A 19987-nucleotide genomic window follows, 5' to 3' on the forward strand; every position below is an offset into this window, starting at 1 on the left:
GGGACTTGAGCAGCGCTCCTCGCCCACGAGTGAAAAGGGGGTGGTTTGTTTTGGGAGATAGTTTGTGATGCCACCCACGGGTTGTGGTGATAATGGGCACCACCGCTGCTGGTGACGGGGATCCCAGAACCTGGCCATGCTTGATCATCCAGATGTCAGTGGTGAAATGCACCCTGGGAGACACAGAGTTTGTCAAGGAAAAGGTAATGTTGCCTGTGACATTATAGTGTAGCAAAGGCACAGTTTTATTAGAAAAGTAATGGTGACTGGGCAACTGGTACAGCTGACAGCCATACCCATCAGTTTTCAAAAATCCTCTGTATCCACCAGGCAGAAAGGCAGCATGTCCATGGCCAACAGAACCTTTGTGTAGGAGGAAATAATCTTTTGCATGACCAGAACTGCAGGACCAAGGGCTGGCTGGTGTGCTGAGAGAGGGCGGAGTAGATTGTACAGAACAAACTGGTGGACTGCGAGGGAGGTGCAGGCAGAGATGTTTTGGTGTATTGCGAAACGTGGTGTGAGATTGGTCAGAATCCACAGGCATGTCCATTTCCATAACAACTGATGGGCTTTCATTCACCCCAACTGTAGTTGGTAAACAAGTGGAGGTTCTGCGGGCGGAGACCTGGGTGAGAAAAGTTTCTAAGGTGACAGAGGAGGAAGAAGTATTAGATGTGGTTTATGGGGTATCAGGTGGTTGAGGATGCCCACTAGGCTGCATTTTAGCACAGTAAAAGCCCTGTCACACACAGAGCTAAATCTGCGACAGATCTGTGGTTGCAGTGAAATTGTGGACAATCAGTGCCAGGTTTGTGGCTGTGTACAAATGCAACAATATGTCCATGATTTCACTGCAACCACAGATCTGCCAAAGATTTATCTCTGTGTGTGACGGGGCCTTAAGGGCGGCTTTGCACGTTGCAACATCGCACGTGCGATGTCGGTGGGGTCAAATCGAAAGTGACGCACATCCGGCGTCACTTTCGACATCGTTGTGTGTAAATTCTAGATGATACGATAAACGAGCGCAAAAGCGTCGTTATCGTATCATCGTTGCAAGCTCCGACTTTTCCATAATTTTGCTGCAGCGATGGTACGATGCTGTTCCTCGTTCCTGTGGCAGCACACATCGCTGTGTGTTACGCCGCAGGAGCGAGGAAGTTCACCTTACCTGCCGCCGGCGGCTCTACGGAAGGAAGGAGGTGGGCGGGATGTTTACATCCTGCTCATCTCCGTACCCTGCCGCCATTGGCCGCCTGCCGTGTGACGTCGCTATGACGCCGCACGACCCGCCCCCTTAGGAAGGAGGCGGGTCGCCGGCCAGAGCGACGGTCGCAGGGCAGGTGAGTGCATGTGAAGCTGGCATAGCGATAATTTTCGCTACGCCAGCTATCACAAGATATCGTACCTGCGACGAGGGCGGGGACTATCGCGTGCGACATCGCAGCATCTGCTTGCGATGTCGCAACGTGCAAAGCCCGCCTAAGAGTCCCAATCTAACATTGGCTGGTCATGTGACAGTTCATGCATGTAGTAGACGGATAATTTGTATTTCTGCTTCTACTTAGTCATTTTTTACAAAATTTGCAGAGAACATGAGTTGGGTCATCCATTATGATCACAAAAAGCTTAAGCTAGACAACCCTTGTCGCTTATGCGAAATGTATACCTGCCACCGCTGCTGGACACCGCTAGAGTTGTGGCTGAGGATGCAGTGGTTGTCCTTGTTGCATCACTCTCTGTTTGTGCAGGAAGCACCTCATCTTGCTCCTCCTCCACCTCCTCAGCTGTAATTCGTGCCTCTAGATTCACAACAAGTGGGATCCACAACTTGATCATTGAACAGTAGACATGTGCAGCTGTCAGGCGTGGGTGGATCTGCGATCTAGCCATGCCTGTTAACCCCTTAAATTGCGCTGTCAAAATGTGACAGCGTGATTTAAATCATCGCAGCGTGAAATGCGCCAATCCCTTCCGCCATTGGAGGCACCATGACTCAATCACGGGGAGCCGATGGTTATCGTGGTAGCGACGCGTCATGTGATGACTTCTGTGGCTATCATGATGTAGTTCCTGTTACAGCCAGCAGAGCAGCAGCTGTAACAGAAATGCAGAATTTCTGCGGAGCAGAAGTGTGCAGCTCACATCACCAGAAATAAATCAGCGATCAGACTGCTGATCCTTATAGTCCCCTAGGGGGACTAGTAAAATAAAATAAAAAAGTTAAAAAAAGTTTTAAAACTTAAAATAAAATAAAAAAATGTAAAAGTTTAAATCGCCCCCAATTCACCCCATTGAAAAGTAAAGGGTTAAAAAAATAAAAAATCTACACACATTTGGTATTGGTTGAGAAATGCCTGATCTATCAAAATATAAAATCAATTCATCTGATTGGTAAACGGCGTAGCAGAAAAAAAACTTCAAACGCCAAAACTACATTTCTTAGTCATCACAAAATTTGATCAAAATGCAATAATATGCAATCAAAATGTAGCATCTGTGCAAAAATGGTACCATCAAAAACATCAGCTCAAGGCGCAAAAAATGAGTCATAATTAAGCCCCATGTCCCAAAAAATAAGAAAGCTACGGGTCATGGAAATGGCAGCAAAAGTGTGCCACTTTTTTTAGACAAACTACTGAATTTTTATAACCCCTTAGATAAAAGTAAACCTATACATGTTTGGTGTCTACGAACTCGTACCAACCTTAGACATCACACTGACACATCAGTTTTACCATATAGTAAACACGGTGAATAAAATACCCCAAAAACAATCATGCAATGGCATTTTTTTGCAATTTTTCCGTTTTCCAGTACACTATATGGTAAAACTCATGGTTTCATTTAAAAGTGCAACTCATCCCGCAAAAAACAAGCCCTCATATGGCAAGATGGAAAAATCTTGGAAGAAGGGGAGCAAAAAACAAAAATTAAAAATGGAAAATCGCCCTGTCATGGCCTCCTATACACACTTTTTTTTCTAAACAATTTTACAAGCACTGTTGTTTGCATTTTTATGTTGTCTTATTTTATGTATGTACATTTTCTTAGTGACTTAAAAGCAGATGGAAAAGGTGAAGTATAAATGCTGTAAAACGGTTTGAAAAATATCATTTTTTAGCAAAACACTTTGGGTGGGATTTACTAAGTTTAGAGTTTTATTTTTCACTAGTCCACCCATGTGTGAAAAAGTCAAAGGAGTGTGCTCATGTAGCTTTGTGGTGTAATTACACCAGTTTCTAATGTAAACTAACATATATTTGTCAGGTTGCAAAATATCACAGTCAAGCAAGACCAGATATGCACATTTTCTTTTACCAGAAAACTGGTACACGTTACTAAGTAAATTTGTGTATAACCGCCTGTATATGTCTTATTTCATATTTATATGAAATTGTTTGTCTGCTGAGAATAACCACCTTATTTTGTTCTTTAAGTTTTTTTCCCCAAATTTTTTTTTCAAGAATTTGAAAACTTTCTTTTTTGCTGATATAACTGATTTTCTGTTCTATGTTCATTATCTAGGGCTTATGAAGCATTATGAATCGATAGCTAAAAAGTCTAAATCTATTATTCACCAAAAGTCAATGTAAGTATGGATTTATGAAAAATGGTTAATTTGGTGTTGCTAAATAGACAAGTATTGAAAGGTGCAGGAATCAAAATTGTACCTTTCCATATAGTTGTTCACCCTATTCAGACTTCAAAAAATATAGGAATTGTGCTATGATGAGCATGATTGTGAAAAGGTATGTTCCAAAAATTGATCTGCTGTGGAATTTCCAAAGTACCAAATCATACAGGGGCTGTCAATACCCGATGTTTGTGTCCATGAGCTCAGGAAGGTGGGGGCAGTTGGCCTTTATATGACCTGGTTCCTGGAATTGCCAAAAGACTACTTGGGCCTGTTTCCAGTGGGATACTACTTGGGCCTGTTTCCAGTGGGATACTTCCTGAGAAGCTCTCTTTGGCTCTAGGGTGGGGACTTTTCTACCACCCTACCCAGAGCTCCTCAGCAGCCCCATACTGCTATATAAGGTGTCAGAGACTCAGCAGCAAGCCATTCCAGAAGAGGTAAGATCAATGATGCAGCTAGGGATCGTTAAGGAGTCCCAGGGTGAGTGGGCTAGCCTGATAGCCCATTGTATGGCCTGTGTGCACCCCCTCAGGGTTGAACAAAGTGGGAGGGTATGAGATACAGTAAAGGTTATGGTAGTAGATGGGAGATATATTCCTCCTAGCAAGTGACTTCTCTGCTATTCAGGGTTTTGGGGGCAATGCACATGTTGCACAGCTGCAGGATTAGCACAGCTGCAGGATTAGCACAGCATAAATAGAAGCCAGAATTTCTCACTTTGTGGGTAGTTGGGCTGGAAAACTGAAGCAGGTTTTATGGGAAAAACATACCTGAATGGACTGGTGCATCTGATACCCTTGTTATGCTTTTGACAGCTGAACTTTTCCTTTTCCTGTTTATCAGTGTGAATAATACACTGAATCTTTGGTCTGCCGTTGCCTAACCGTGTTGATTCCGTAGATGTAATTTATAGTTTCATTGCCTGATGTACATTCATGTTTCATTCAATGTCAGTCACTTCTTGGTACAATGAATAATATTAAAGGGATTTTCTACAAGTTTTGGAAATCAATATTAAAAAATGCCCATCTGTCATTTTAACTGTCTGCTGCACCTAATCCTTAGCCTCAGCATCCCCAGGCCAAATATGTGCGATATACCGCCACACCATTACTAGACCACATATTACACCAGATAGTGACCAAAGAATACTACATCCAAGGGAGAAATACTGCCACACCATAACTACATCATGTATTACTACCACATAGTGACCAAACAATACCAAATACGGGGAAGAAATACCACCAGATCATGTAGTACCACCAAATAGTGACAAATAATACCACTTACAAGGGAGTAAATACCGCCGCACCGTGACCAGACCACATATTGCACCACATAGCGACTGAATAATATCACATTCAAAGGTCAAATGCTGCCGCACCATGACCAGACAACATATTCCCACCACATATTGACTGAATACCACATACAAGGGACACTGCCACCACATCACCATTGACCAGACAACAGAGAGAACCAGCTGAATCCCATCATTGGTCTTACGTACATACTGTTAATCAAGTAACACAATTTACTTTCTTCTCTTGCTTCAGCTTTGCAAGTCTTCTCAATGATTATGTGGAATCTGATATATTCGTCATTGATGGAGATTCACTATTATTATTCTGCACATTTGATGAAACCCTGAAGAAGGGACAAAGTTTGCATTTCTTCTTCCTGGTGGAGCGTTTCCTGCTTAATTTAGTAGAAAAAGGAGCAAGATATGTTGTTGTCTTCTTCCAGGTTGGTAACTATTCCCTATCAGCCTAAACAGTTCCAGAATTTAATTGTGGAAATAGAGCCTAACATTCAAAAGTATACAGTATTTTATTGTAATCTTGAGGTACACCAGAACTTTTACAGAACTTTTTTTGATTGGATATACAATTATATCCAATTGCGGATAAAGAAGTTGTTCAAAACTCAAGTAACAGAGTATTTGCAATATACATCAAATAAAATGTTTTAAATACATTACATTTTTATCTGTAATAGTGGCCCTTACTGTTTATTTTGTGGCTGGAGTATAGGCTCACCAGTAACTTCTTTGCTCTGTCCCTGCTCATGTTATATAGTGATAGCGATTTGGGATGAGCGAACTCGTGGAAGTTCGGATTCAACCTGAACTTGACCCTGGACTCCAAACCCAATATAAGTCAATGGGTACCCAGATTTTGGTGCTATAAAATAGTTGTAGCAAGTGCTAGGGGGCTGAAAAAAAGAAGCATAAAGGGGGTAAGAGCAGCATAATTGCCCTGCAAACATGTGGATAGGGAATACATACAAAAAAAAAATGACATGGGATCCTCCTTATTTTTGATAACCAGTGCAGGTAAAGCAGACAGCTGCGGGTTGCAGTATTCAGCTGTCAGCTTTACTATGATGGTCATCACAAATAAAGTCGATCCTACCCCGTTTTTTAAAATGCATTTATTTCAATAATTTTAAAAATGGCATGGGGTCGCCCTTATTTTTGATAACCAGCCAAGGTAAAGCAGAAAGCTGTGGGCTGGTATTATCAGGCTAGGATGGTTATTGGGCTTTTCACAGCCTAAAAATAGCAGCCTGCATCCACCCCAGAAGTGGTGTATCCATTAAATGTGCCAATTCTAGTGCTTTAGCCGGCTCTTCCTGATTACCCTGGTGCCTTTTGTAGTTGATATCAGGGGTGATTGGCGGCGTTGCAGCCTTTTAACAAACTTTGTTAGCATATGAACAGAACCCGAACTCCAAACTAGGACACAAATGTTTAAAAAAACAAAAAACAAAAAAACAAAGTCTGTGTTTTGTTTTAAGCCCCAGACACAAGGTATATGGTATGAACCCCGAACCTTGTCATTCCTAGTAGTCATCTGACAGGGACATTACGAACAAGAAAGCATTGAGATATAAATAGGTATAGATACACTCCTCAACATTGAAATTGCAACAACACATTTAATTATAGAATTCAGAGGATGACTAGACATGTTACTGATATAGAAATGTGAAAAATGGAAACAACAGCTTAATTTATTCAATATGATGTATGATCACCACGTGCAGATATAGCCAACAAAGAAAACTGTTTTACAGTCAGCATAGGGATAAATATATTGACAAATTGTCTAAGGCAAACAGGATCCCTAGACTAAAGACAGTAATTAAAATATAACTTTTAATATCAATACTTAAAGGGGTGGTCCAAAGACAAAGTCATTTTACGCCCAACACTATTTATTTGATACCATAATCTAAACTATTCTATAATATACTAGTGTACTCTAGGATACTCAATGTGTGATCAGTGGGAAAAGGCTGCTGTCACTGTCACAGCCCCTGTCCACGCTCTGAAATGAAGCATCATCAGTGATGCTCTTTTCAGGGGCAATGTCCCTACACGCTGTGCACTGTCTGATGTGCCCAGTGCAACCTCTGTTGTCAGCTCAGATGAATAGTAATAAGCTGGCAATAGAGTGATGTCAGAATACCCAACAGAGACCAGTTATTTCACCTTCAAGGGCAGCGCTAGTCTAATGCATGCCGGGTATGACCGTTCTGTTGACGGCTAATTACTATTCATCTAAGCCGGCAGCAGAGCATGTTCTGTGCACATTGCACATTGTGCAGGGACAAGCTCCTAAAACAAGAGTCACTGATGATGCTTTGTTTCAGGGAGGGAGCAAGGGCTGTGACAGTGACCGCAGCCTCTTCCCCTTGCTCTGATGATGCTTTGTTTGAGTATCCCAGCATGCACTGGGAATTCTCAAACAAAGCGTTGTCAGACAGAAAGAGAAAAAAATAGAAAAGCAGTTAAATAGAGTAGTGAGGGAAGGATATGGAATTTTTAAAGCAAGTATATTAGAAAATAGTATAGGTTGTGGCATCAAATAGATAGGGAGTTAGAAGGAATATGACTTTGCCTTTGGACCACCCTTTTAATGAAGAGGAAAATTGCTCTAAATAGTTAAGACCACATAATGAGATTAGGTATGAACAACTAGTTGGATATGTTACTTTAATAATAGTCATTTCAATCAGGATAAATCCCAGTAGATATTAGTATTGTTATTATCAATTTTTATATTGTGCGGATGCAGCCTGTCACTATAATTCAATGGATTGCTATCTATACATACTCTCATGCATGCTGTTTCTATAAAATATCAACTATTATCCTCCCCATTATATTTTTTAGAAATGTTACTAGTAATATTGATAGTTTTCAACTCCACTTGTGCTGCATTCTCCAACATTAGGACTAAATAGCAGAGAAATACCTGGAAAGAAGAAGCATTCTCAGTATTAACAGTATAGTGGGCAGAATGAAGTAATAGAGATGAGCGGGGAGTCAGTGGGATCAAGTTTCAGCCAATAGCTTCAGAGCAGGAAGTCTGTGTGATTTCAGCTTCAGCCAATAGCTGCAGAGCAGGAAGTCTGTGTGATTCAGCTTCAGCCAATAGCTGCAGAGCAGGAAGTCTGTGTGATTCAGCTTCAGCCAATAGCTTCAGAGCAGGAAGTCTGTGTGATTCAGTTTCAGCCAATAGCTGCAGAGCAGGAAGTCTGTGTGATTCAGTTGCAGCCAGTAGCTGCAGAACAGGAAGTCTGTGGGATTCAGTTGAGCCAATAGATGCAGAGCAGGGAATGATCCCATAGTTAAGGAAGTTGATTGATAACTCCTGAATAGACCAGTAACTTGCAACCAGTTTTTAATGTCTGGTGGTTTTAAGAATCAATGGCCTATATATTACCTTGAAAACTGCCATTTGAAAGGTTGAAGTTAAAAATGGCCTTAGTATATCAAATAAAAGGACCCAAATAAATGAATTTTACTAACCTTTTCTGTATTTTCATGTCATGTTATATTTTGTATTATTTCCTCAATTGAATAAAATCAGATCTATAGCCTTGAACAAATACATAACCTCATGTGTCTTTTGCGTTATTTACAGGATATGGAAGAAACATATTCCCAACATCCCATGTTAATGTCCTTGCGAACTCAATTGAAAATTCACCTGAAGAAAAATATAAACACGACCGTGTACATGTTCTCAAACTTTCTGTCGGCAGAATGGAAGTCTTTCCTCAGGGAGCAGTGTCCCTACTTTCTGATGGTTTCTGATAGAGGAATAACTTCCGACCAAACATGTTTCTTAAATATGCTAATGTTAGATTCTCTGGAAAACAACATTGATGTTGTCCTAACCGATGGACAGGAATCTGATCACCTCAGGGTCTATGGATACCATATCAGATCTTCCCTTAAGACTAAAGAATTATTAACAGAGGTAAGAAAATTCTGGACTAGTCTCATAAATTTTTTAAATGTAAATAAATAAAAACAGGAATTTGGAATTAAAACTATAGCTGAAAATAAAGATAATAATAACATTTTGCTAAATGCAATACCATATTTTTCGAACTATAAAACGCACTTTTTTCCCCCAAAATTTTGAGGGAAAGTGGGGGGTGCGTCTTATAGTCCGATGGCTGTGGTGAAGGGGGGTGCGGTGGTGGGGAGGGGGTCATCAGAGGCATGAGCAGGCAGTAGCAGCGCCTACTGTGACCACATAGACTCTCCACTACCATGGAAAGCTTCAAGAGGAACCTCAAGACCCACCTCTTCCAACAAGCCTACAACCTACAATAGCCCTCAGTCCAGTACACCACTGCACAACCAGCTCTGTCCTCACCTATTGTACCATCACCCATTCCCTGTAGACTGTGAGCCCTCGCGGGCAGGGTCCTCTCTCCTATACCAGTCTGTCTTGTACTGTTAATGATTGTTGTACGTATACCCTCTTTCACTTGTAAAGCGCCATGGAATAAATGGCGCTATAATAATAAATAATAATAATAATAGACCAGCTCATTAGCCTCATTTCATATGCACTGCATCCCGATGCCCATCATCTCTCAGCCCTGAAGCCGGCGCTGTCAGGTGGGCGGGATGATTGTGCGCACATACTAAACAGCTGGCCCGTGTGATCATCCCTGGCAACTACAGCCTGGAGGGACAATGTGTGGCTATATTCACTGCCCCCCGTGCATCCTCATCAACGCAGGGGGCAGTGAATAAGTATACTCACCGGCCACCGGTACGTGCAGCATCGTGATGTCCTCCTGTCTGCCTGCACAGCGATGAAGTCATCGCTGTGCGCACAGCTCCACACAGGTCAGCGGCGCTGCTGCTGTCACAGACAGGAAGACAAGCGATGCTGCGTGGAGCGAGGAAAGGTAAGTATAAATGTTTCTTTTTTGTGTGCCACAGGATACGGGCCATATACTCGGATGGGGGTATATAGCAGGATTGGGGCAGATATCAGGATGGGGGTAATTATCAGGATGGGGGTATTTATCAGGATGGGGGTATATAGCAGGATTGGGGCACATATCATGATGAGGGTATTTATCAGGATGGGGGTATTTATAAGGATTGGGGCACATATTAGGATGAGGGTATTTATCAGGATGGGGGTATTTATCAGGATGGGGGTATTTATCAGGATGGGGTATATAGCAGGATTGGGGCACATATCAGGATGGGGGTATTTATCAGGATGGGGGTATATAGCAGGATTAGGGCACATATCAGGATGGGGGTATTTGTAAGTATGGGGGTATTTATTCGGATAGGGGTATATAGCAGGATTGGGGCACATACCAGGATGTGGGCATATACGGTACCTAGATGTAGGCACATACCCGGATGAGGGACATATATATATACAAGGATGGGGATCATATACAAGGCAAGAAGATCATTAAAGGATGGGGTACCTTAGTAGAGAATTTGGGGACATTACCCCCATAACAGTGTCAGCAGCAGATCCTCGCCCCATAACTGTGTGTTATGACCACATTTTCTGCTTAAAATTGTATTTTCCTATTTCCTTTCTCTAAAACCAGTGTGCGTCTTCTGGTCCAATGCATCTTATAGTCCGAAAAATACGGTATATGCCCCCCAAGGCAGTTAGAATGGAGGTTTAATAGTTTAATTTTAACAATGATCAAGAATGACTTGTTTGACTATACTAAAATGGATTCTGTCAGGAGGTTTTTGCTATGTAATCTGAAGACAGCATGCTGTAGGGATTAAAACACAGATTTTGGTTATGTGTCTTTTAACAAGCTCCATACTGTTGTTTACTTGCAATGATTATTTTAGCACAAAGAGATTGTCATTGATCAGACTACAGCAGCCTGTGAACCCTGGGCCGACACGCCCCTCACTATGATAAACAGCTCACTGTCTCTTGACATTGTAAAGAAATGCAAAGAGAATCAGTTCACCGCAATTAATGTCCACAGGATTCTGAGCACGTATGGCATCTATGCTAGGACGCAATGGAAACAGAAGAGGAACAAGATCCAACAACAGTGGGTAAAACCTTTTCTTTATTAGTGCTGAAATATAAATCCAGTGGTGATGGTAAAAATATAGTATATACGACCGAAAGGGCAACCATCAATGCCATTCTGGCCTTATACACCTTTAGTTATAACCTAACTAAGGGTGTATAACAAAGGAAACCCGTTAATGATTGCCTAGTTGGTCAATTGGCCACTGAACTATGAACTTTATGCCTGGTTTTTTTAGCTATAATATTCTAGGTTTTTACGCTCACCATTAGTTTCCATTTTGGCATTAATAAACAAAAAATTTTACCAAGTGGAGCTGGATCTTTTTCTTCTTCTATTGACATTGTATGTATAGAGTCGGTGTGGGCGGGGTTAGCCTTCTCAGCTATGCTGCATGCTGAAACTTTGTGTCCAAATAGCTATACCCAGTAAACTAAGTGATACATTATTGGATTCAGGATCTCTTTGCCTATATCATGCTGCTCTCAGATGAGCTAGCAAAAACCTGCTGACAGATTCTCTGGAAGAAGTAAATAAGTTGTATAATATGATAACGATATTGCAGAGCAGATTTCCTTATTTTTTCTTCAGGTAAAGAAAAACTTTCCAGCAACAATTATTATGTTAAAAGACAACTCACCCAAACCACTCTTTAAACTCCTAAAGACCATGAACTGGAAGGAACAGGTACAAATGCTTGCCATTTAGTAAAATATATACTAATATATACTAATATATATCTGTGTCATACCATGTCCATTATGTACAGATTTGTTGGCCTGGAGTAGCGCCCTTGAGACACTCGGCAATTCAGGGAACTGCATCCTCACGGGGATGCAGGACCTACCCCCTGGGACCTGGAACACCAGTGCCAGCAACACAAACACACACCAAAATCTTAGTTACCACTCCACACCAGGGGGCACTGCCTAGTCAGACAAGGGGATGGCCACCTAGAGGGCAAAGCCAGATCAGGGAACTAGGCAGCCTGGTGGAAGGGGACTGCAGTCAGAAAGTCAGTAGTAGTAAAAATGGAAAGACGTGCCTGAGAGCTGGGTCATGTAACGGTGACCCGGGGGCACAGGAGGTGCACACGGGTACCGCTGGGACAAGAGGACGCACGGGGCACAGGACCCTAGGTCAGGCGACAGTTTAAGACGGCCAGGCAAATACCTGCACAGTGAGGGGACCTTCATGGACCTCACTGACCGACAAATCCGGGGGCATCTGCAGTAAAGCAAGGATCAGGGTTCAGGACACAGACTAGCCCTACAGGATCCACACTGCCCACTATACGGAGAAGGAAGCTGCCACCGCAAAGGGACAGTCGGTCCCCAAACGCTCCACGCTACGGGGACCCAACCACACTGAGAGTGCCGGGGACAGAGCAACCGAGTCATCAACTGGCACTGGAAATACAGGGACCTGAACCAACTGTCCAAGGGTCCACGAGTGAGAAGAGACTGAGAATTACAATCCCGGTGTGGTCTCCCTTATTACTCCATCATACATCTCCCAAGCTCAGCCCTACCTGCGGAGCACCTACCACCACAGCTGCCATTACCACCAGCCCTGGGAGTAACCACTTCAGCAGCGCCAGTTCCACAATATTAACCGCAACTCGCAGGTGGCGTTACACAAATGATTTTAATCTCCCGTGTAAATACTCCCTATTAAAAAGCACCCAGGGCACGGGAGCGGGCAATGGCTACCTAAGTGATATTCCCCAGTTATACACTGCCCGGGACTGAGTACCCCATTCCCTGGGTGACACACTGGTTTAGCACAATGATTTGTCATTTTGAAAGGGGTTTGAGATTATGACTATGTACTATGTACGATATTCACAATCTGTGTCCTAATTTTGATGTAAAATAATCTATATGTTTTTATCAAAAATCTTTTGGATAATTTTCCCCAAAAAAAGGTTATTTTAACTATCGTGTTTTTCCAAAAATATGACTCCTCAAAAATAAGCCCTAGCTGAGACTTTCAGCATTTTTGGAGGAAGGCTTAAATATAAGTCATACCCTGAAAATAAGCCCTAGTTGCAGTTCAATAATGAAGTGTCCATGCAGCTAAAAAAGTTAAAGAAAATAGCAGGATACTTCATTATAGACAGTGGACACCCTACAATCACACTCACCTGATGCCGAGCATGAGGACCTGCAGTGATCGTACCCCCGCACACATCAGATCTCACACCCGCACATGTCAGATCATACACACAATCACCCATCAAATCATAACCAAACACTCAACGCATCCAGCGATACTTATCCTGAGATGCAATGCGGTGGAGCGCAAGGACCTGCAAATAGAATGCTTGCAGGACCTGCAACACGTGATTTCCTCCCACCTTTCACTGCGGCAGGAGGCATTCTGTATCGCTGGATGTGGTGAGTGAGTGTGTGTTTGTGAAATCTGGTGTGTGTGATATTTGATAGGTGTGTGTGATATTTGATATGTCTGTGTATGAATGTGTCTGTGTGTATGAATGTGTGCACGATCTGATGTGTGTGAGTGTGACGGCCAGAAGCAGGGGAGGACGGTGTGCAGCATACTTGCTGTGAGGACCTGTCGGAGATCACAGGGAGGACCTGGGAGTCACACAGATGTCAAGGTTCTGATAAGTATCAGTCTCCGGGAAGGGAAGGTGGGGGTTGCTTTTGTTGCGGAGGTAAACTTATCCCTAACCGTTTTTCTCCAAGAATAAGACGTAGTGCTTTTTTTGGGGCAAAAAAAAGTATAAGACAGTGTCTTATTTTTGGAAAAACACGGTATTATACCAGCAAGACTTTGACTCTTATTTCAACGTGCACCCACGACCAGTGCTACATGGGAAAATAACCTGATCTGACCTCCTCCTTTCCGGCATTAATGCGGGGCACAGTGTGGTTGTGTGCGAACCTTTTCTTCTTATTGTGCTTTTTCAGATTAATTCAGTAATATCGGAGTAAGCATCAAGAAAAAATGCTTCAAATCTACAGTACTTACTGCCGCACCTAAATATCAAGTCCATTTTCTGGTGCAAGTTCCTAGTGCAAACAGAAGTGCTTTCTTTTCTGAAGATTTCTAGGGACACAGTCAAAATCTGCATATATATTCTCCTTTTTAGGTAGAAATAATAAGATGCTAAGTGAATATTTTTCACATATTACACTACGCCCATCATACTCTGAACATTCCCTGATGTGAATCTCCTTACTGCAATGTGGATCGTCTGTGACTCCAGTTTGTTACACGTCCATGTGAAAACTGACTCGGTGTCACAGATTTTTACTGAAACCCTAGAAATCTCTGGATGAGAAAGATCTTCTACTTGCACCAGTTAATGGACTTGATATTCAGGAACTGAAATAAGTGAGTCTGAAGTAATTACTGCACCCTTAGATTAATTAATTCAGGGGTGCAGTTTGTAAAATGTGGTTACTTATAGGAGCTTCTGCTATTCTAGTGAAACGCCCGTGCCAGGGCCTGCAGGAATGGCACGGTCACTGTGCTGGTGGTATTCGGGGTCAGGCTGTCAGTGGCCCGATCCGGCTTCCGTCACCTCGGCGGGTTTCAATAAAAGGAAAGGCCCAAAGTCAGTCCAGTGTTACAAGGTGGTGAAGGAAGGAGGGTGACGGGGTTCCTGGGGTGCACGCCATCAGTCACAGCGGCCATTGCGGTCTCGGCCTTCTCTGCCACCGCTCTCCCCCAGGAAACAGTATGGGAACTGGGGATGCAAGCAGCGCCACCCGTGGTATGCGGCCACGTGTTCAGCCGCTGCTGCACAGTCTTTCTCCGGGGCAGATGTTACAGGCAGGCGGATGGAATCGCTCCCCACGGGTGGAGCGGGGGAACCCCGGGAGGTTAATGAGAGCCAGGGCAACAGTCCTCAGGGACACCGGGGGCACAGGGCGGCGGCATTACTCACACCAGTCACGGAGTGCGGTTCCAGTTTTTCTTTAAAGTCCGTTCCACATCGCACCCGGGTGCTGGTCCTCGCCGCTTGTAACCTCTCGTCAGTCCCGGGCAGGTAGGAGGAAGGGTCCAGTGGAGTGATCTGGGGTCCCTCTTTTTCAGTGCATTAATGCCGTCTCCGTGGCATGGAGCATCCTGGGAACTCGCCGCCTCTCTGTCTCTCTCTTGCCCGGTAGCGCACAACACCAACCGCCACCGGGTACAACACTCTCCAAAGATCCCCAGTCCTCAGCTCCATTCCCTTCCTCAGATGTTATCAGCCCTGGTCTTGTGGCATCTCCTCAGCAGGGAGCTGTACTGTGGACGTCTGCACTCCCTTGCAGCCACTGACATTCTGCTAAACTTTCTGTGTGTTCTGCACTAAACTCACTCCTATTCAGGCCCCCGTCCCCTTGGGTTGTCATGGAAACCTGATCATAAGGAGACAGGATGAGTCATGAGGCTCAAAACTACATGCTGCAAAAGCTATTAACTCCTTCCTGCCAGTGTGATGTGAGTGTGTGTGTGGACTTCACTCCTCCTACCCGGGAAAAAATGGGGTAACATTTAATACCCTGTAACGACACAGTTGCAGGGGTGTTACACTAGCACTTCAGGGGCTCCACCAATGTGACATAGTACCCACAAATCCTAACAATAAAATCTGCACTATGATAGAGCAATCCTTCCTTTCTGAGATTTGCACTGTGTTTTAAGAGTAGTTTTTGAGCACATATGGAATATTGGTGTACTCAGGAAAATTGTATAACAAATTGTATCATTCGATTTCTCCCATTAATCTTCAAATGAGACATGGCTTCCACAATCTATTCCAGCCAAAATGGCACTCCATACCTTCTGCGCCCTGCTGTGCACCCAAAGAGTAGTTTTCTACCATATATGAGGTTTTGGTGTACTCAGGAGAAGTTGTGTAGCAAATTGTATTTTTCGATTTTTTTTTTTTTTCGATTGATCCTTTAAAAATTGAAAACTTGGGGACAAAACAACATTTTAGTGGAAAAAGTCATGGTAATTTACATTTGGTCAGGCTAACGTTATACATTTCTATGAATCGCCTGAGGGTTAAAAATGCTCATTAATCCTCTAGCTGAATTTGTTAAGCGATGTAGTTTCCAAAAAGGGATTGCTTGTGGGGTTTTCTGCTGTTTTGGCATGTCAGGGGCTCTTCAAATGACAAATCACGTCCACAATCTATTCCAGACAAAATGGCACTCCTTCCATTTTGAGCAGTGCCATGCACCCAAACAGTAGTTTTCCACCACATATGGAGTATTGATGTACTCTGGAGAAATTACAGATCAAATTATATGGTGCATTTTCTTCTGTTACTCATGTGAAAATAAAAAAATTTGGGCTAAAGCAACTTTTTTTTAGGAAAAATGTGATTTTTCAGTTTCACTCCTCAACGTTATAAAATTCTGTGAAGAACTGGTGGATTTAAGGTGCTCACAAAACATCTAGATAAGGTCCTTGAGGGATCTATTTTCCAAAATCTGGTCACTTGTGAAAGGTTTCTACTGCTTATGGACATTAGGGGCTCTGTTAACATGTCATGCTGTTGTAGCGCCCAGAGAAGGGGGTACTCAGTCCCGGGCGGTAACAAACGGGAATGTCACTCTGGTGGCCGTTGCCCGGTCCCGTGCTCTGGGCCCCTTTTGTTAATGGGGTGTATTTACAGGGGAGATAAGAGTTTTTGTCATGTGATGCCACCTGTGAGTTTCGGTTAAAGGTGTAGAACTGCTGATGCTGAGTGTGGGTACTCCCCAAGCTGGTGGTAGTGGCAGCTGTGATGGTAGGCCCTCCTCAGGTAGGGCTATGCCTGGGAGAGGTAATGGGGCAATAATGGAGACCACACCAGGTTGTCTTTAACAGTCTCTACTCACTGTGGACCCAGGGATTGCTGTTTCAGGTCCCAGGAGGACCCGTGCCAATGTAGTGACCCAGGTTGCTCTTTCCCCGTCACTCTCTGCAGATTGAGTCCCCGTAGCATGGAGCGTTTGGGGACCCCGACTGTCCATTTTGGGGTAGTCTCCTCAATACGGCGGGCAGTGTGGACCCTGCGGGGAGGTAAGTGTCCGAATCCCGATCCTAGTTCACTGCTTATGCCCCCGGATTATTTGGTTCAGTGAAGTCCGTGGAGGGATCCTCACCGGGCAGGTATTTGCCAAACAGTCTAAAGCTTCCCTTGACCTAGGGCCCTGTGCCCCGTTCGTGCTCCAATCCTAGCGGTATCTCGGTACCCATCCTGGCGACCTCTCTCCTGTGCCCCCGGGGTCACCGTTACACAGACCAAGACAAACAAAAAATATCATCCTAAATTTATCACTCACATGAAGTACTACATTTAACAAAAATAGGTCAGAATCATTGGGATCCGTTAAACCATTCCAGAGTTATAACCTAAAGTGACACTGGTCAGAATTGCAAGAAATGGGCCTGGTCAGGAAGGTGAAAACAGGCTGGGGGTGAAGGGGCTAAGGGAATCTTTCAACTGCATGATCTCTGAATCTCATTATTGAAAATATAAAAATATAAAAAAAATGCATCATAATTGCAGTGAATAAAAAAAAAAAGTGCTAAACTCCCTTGAAAAAATGCACAAGAAACAAATGTATAATTGCTGCCCTTTTTTGGCCAAAAAGGAGAACCATATAGAATATATATCTCTTTGCCACTTTTGTGGACCTTTTACTACTCGAAAAAAGTCATAAATCTAGCATATATGAATATATCATTATACCAACTGTATAATCAAATACAGTCTGCAGCAATGACATTTTAAAGTGTTCTTTTCTCTCATAGGTACAGAAAAGCATTACTCTTCTTCCTACATGTCAGAGAGATGCTCGAGCAATCACATGTGTTGTTTCCTGCTCCATGGCACTGAGAATAATTGATCAATCTAAACCTGGAGAGGTAATTTCCGCATGTAGTATAGAGAATGTATCAGAGGTTTGGGCCCAGAGTTTATCAGCTAGGTTGATTACTAATACTAATGACGTCTTATATCTGGGGCAGAGGTATATGGATCAGAAAGGTAGAAGTTGCATCAAATCCCTAAGGAAGGCATAAAAGAGGGCGCACATTTTATATGAGGCACCTGGTATGTAGGCAATAGGGCACTAAAGTGATAAGTCATTCCTATGGTTTACTTATAAGAAATTTTAAACATCTGATACTACAAAGCTCTGGAAGACTTTCCTTTATGCTACACCTTTCTACATATCAACCTCTGGTGACCCAATAATAAAATAATCAGACCCCTGACCAGATACAAAATTGAATCAAACTATATTGTTGATTTAGACCCCAGATAATAACCCAAAATAAATCAGACCAGGCCCCTACATTAAAGTCAGAACATTGATGGCGCTGCTGTACACTACATCCTGATAAAGAAAAAACAAAAAGCCAGCACTAAATGTGCACTTCAGCACTAAACATTCCAAACTGTACTTATTATAAAAATGTTGAGATTTTTGGCAAAAAATTGCAATTTCTTGAGCTGCCTCGCCACGTCACGGCAAATCTCATTTGAGGCAGTCCTACACTAAAATATTTTTATAAAATGTGCCATACGGCCTCACATATGAATAGTAGAACTGCTCTTAGCAGCACTCACCTGGTCTATTTCAATCCCGTACCCATGACTGAGTCATGGCTGTGGGCGGGACAGGTCCAAGCAAATGCTGCATGAAGTAAATAGCCTGTGGACAAGGCCTGATGACTGATGTGAACAGTCACCAACCGCCAAAATCTAGACAGATGGAATACATCCCAAATTGGGGTGCATAGCAAGGTGGAGGTCAACCACCGACCAATTCAATGAAGAAAAAACAAAAAAATTTTTTTTATAATAAGTACAGTTTGGAATGTTTAGTGCTGAAGTGCACATTTAGTGCTGGTGTCGCGGGCGGGGAGGAGGGTGTCAGCACACTACGCTCACCCCCTCTGCTCGGGTCCGGCGGCTGCTGCTCAGTGGTGGCTCGAGCTGTGGGCCGGATCCCGGGGGTTCTCGAGCGGCACTCCTCGCCCGTGAGTGAAAGCGGGTTTGTTGGGTGTGGGAATTGTTTATTGTCCGTGACGCCACCCACGGTTGTGGTGATTTCACCACCGCTGCTCTATAGGCCCGGGGATGATGGTGTGTAGCAGCGAGATGTTGCGTTGTCCCTCCGTGGGTAGGGGTTGGTGATCCCGGGGCCCGGTGATGGTGAGGGAGATGCAGGGCCTGGTGGGCGCAGGGACGCGGGGGCAGCGCTGTGCCTTGCGGCACTGTGGTACTCACTCAGCCTGAGACGTTGACACAGTTTTACGGTAAACCACACGGCTGGAAAGACCACGGACGGCTGCACTTGCTCTCCCAGTAGGTAACGGTGATGTCCCTCTGACCTGCACCTGTTGTTTCTATTTTGGTAGCGATGGGTCCCCACCGGTAACCCGCTCCCCAGCTTCAAGCTGGACCGGGGGAGCTCTACTTTGCCCGCAGACGCTGGCCCTGAGGAACTGGTGCCTTGGCGGTGGCGGTGTTCCTCTTTACTGGTTGGACTGTTGCCTTCAATCGGGACTTGGTTGTTGGGGGATCAACGTCCCCTTCACTGACGGATTCGGCAAATTATGGCGACTCCTAGCCTTGCCGGGGTCCGAGAGGCCCCTGCCCTGGTGCTGACTGTCCTTTGCACGCTGCTCCAGACCGCCGGGTCACTACCCGTCCGCGGTCCTTCCAGGAACTCCCGAACAGTCACCCCTCTGGACAGTCACCGTCGTTGCTGACCTTGCTGACCCGGTCCTACACACAGCTGGACCCTTCAGGCTTTCCACTCTCTTTCTTTCCTGTCACCACTCTTGCTTTCCTCCTTTACCACTTTACTTCTTTCTATTTTCACTTCCTTAAGTCAACTCCTGTTTACTCCTTCACCTCCCTAACTGATCTGCCTGGTTTCTCCCACCTCCAGAGCTGTGAACTCCTCGGTGGGCGGAGCCAACCGCCTGGCCCACCCCCTGGTGTGAATCATCAGCCTCTGGAGGAAG

General features: G+C 44.0%; 1 protein-coding gene across 2 annotated transcripts in view; it reads left to right on the forward strand.

Annotated features, from left to right (window-relative positions):
• LOC142309813 (putative ATP-dependent RNA helicase DDX60) overlaps window positions 1–19987 on the forward strand; it is a 420704-nt gene that overhangs the window by 42390 nt on the left and 358327 nt on the right. The window contains exons 3-7 of one of the 2 annotated variants that reach the window (XM_075347271.1): window positions 3532–3595; window positions 5203–5392; window positions 8581–8919; window positions 11585–11680; window positions 17762–17875. In XM_075347271.1, the coding sequence (XP_075203386.1) occupies window positions 3532–3595; window positions 5203–5392; window positions 8581–8919; window positions 11585–11680; window positions 17762–17875 (803 nt within the window). The remainder of the gene's footprint in view (window positions 1–3531; window positions 3596–5202; window positions 5393–8580; window positions 8920–11584; window positions 11681–17761; window positions 17876–19987) is intronic. The other variant, XM_075347272.1, reaches the window with a different exon arrangement.

Source organism: Anomaloglossus baeobatrachus, chromosome 1 (assembly GCF_048569485.1).
Source record: "Anomaloglossus baeobatrachus isolate aAnoBae1 chromosome 1, aAnoBae1.hap1, whole genome shotgun sequence".
NCBI classification, from domain to species: Eukaryota; Metazoa; Chordata; class Amphibia; order Anura; family Aromobatidae; genus Anomaloglossus; species Anomaloglossus baeobatrachus.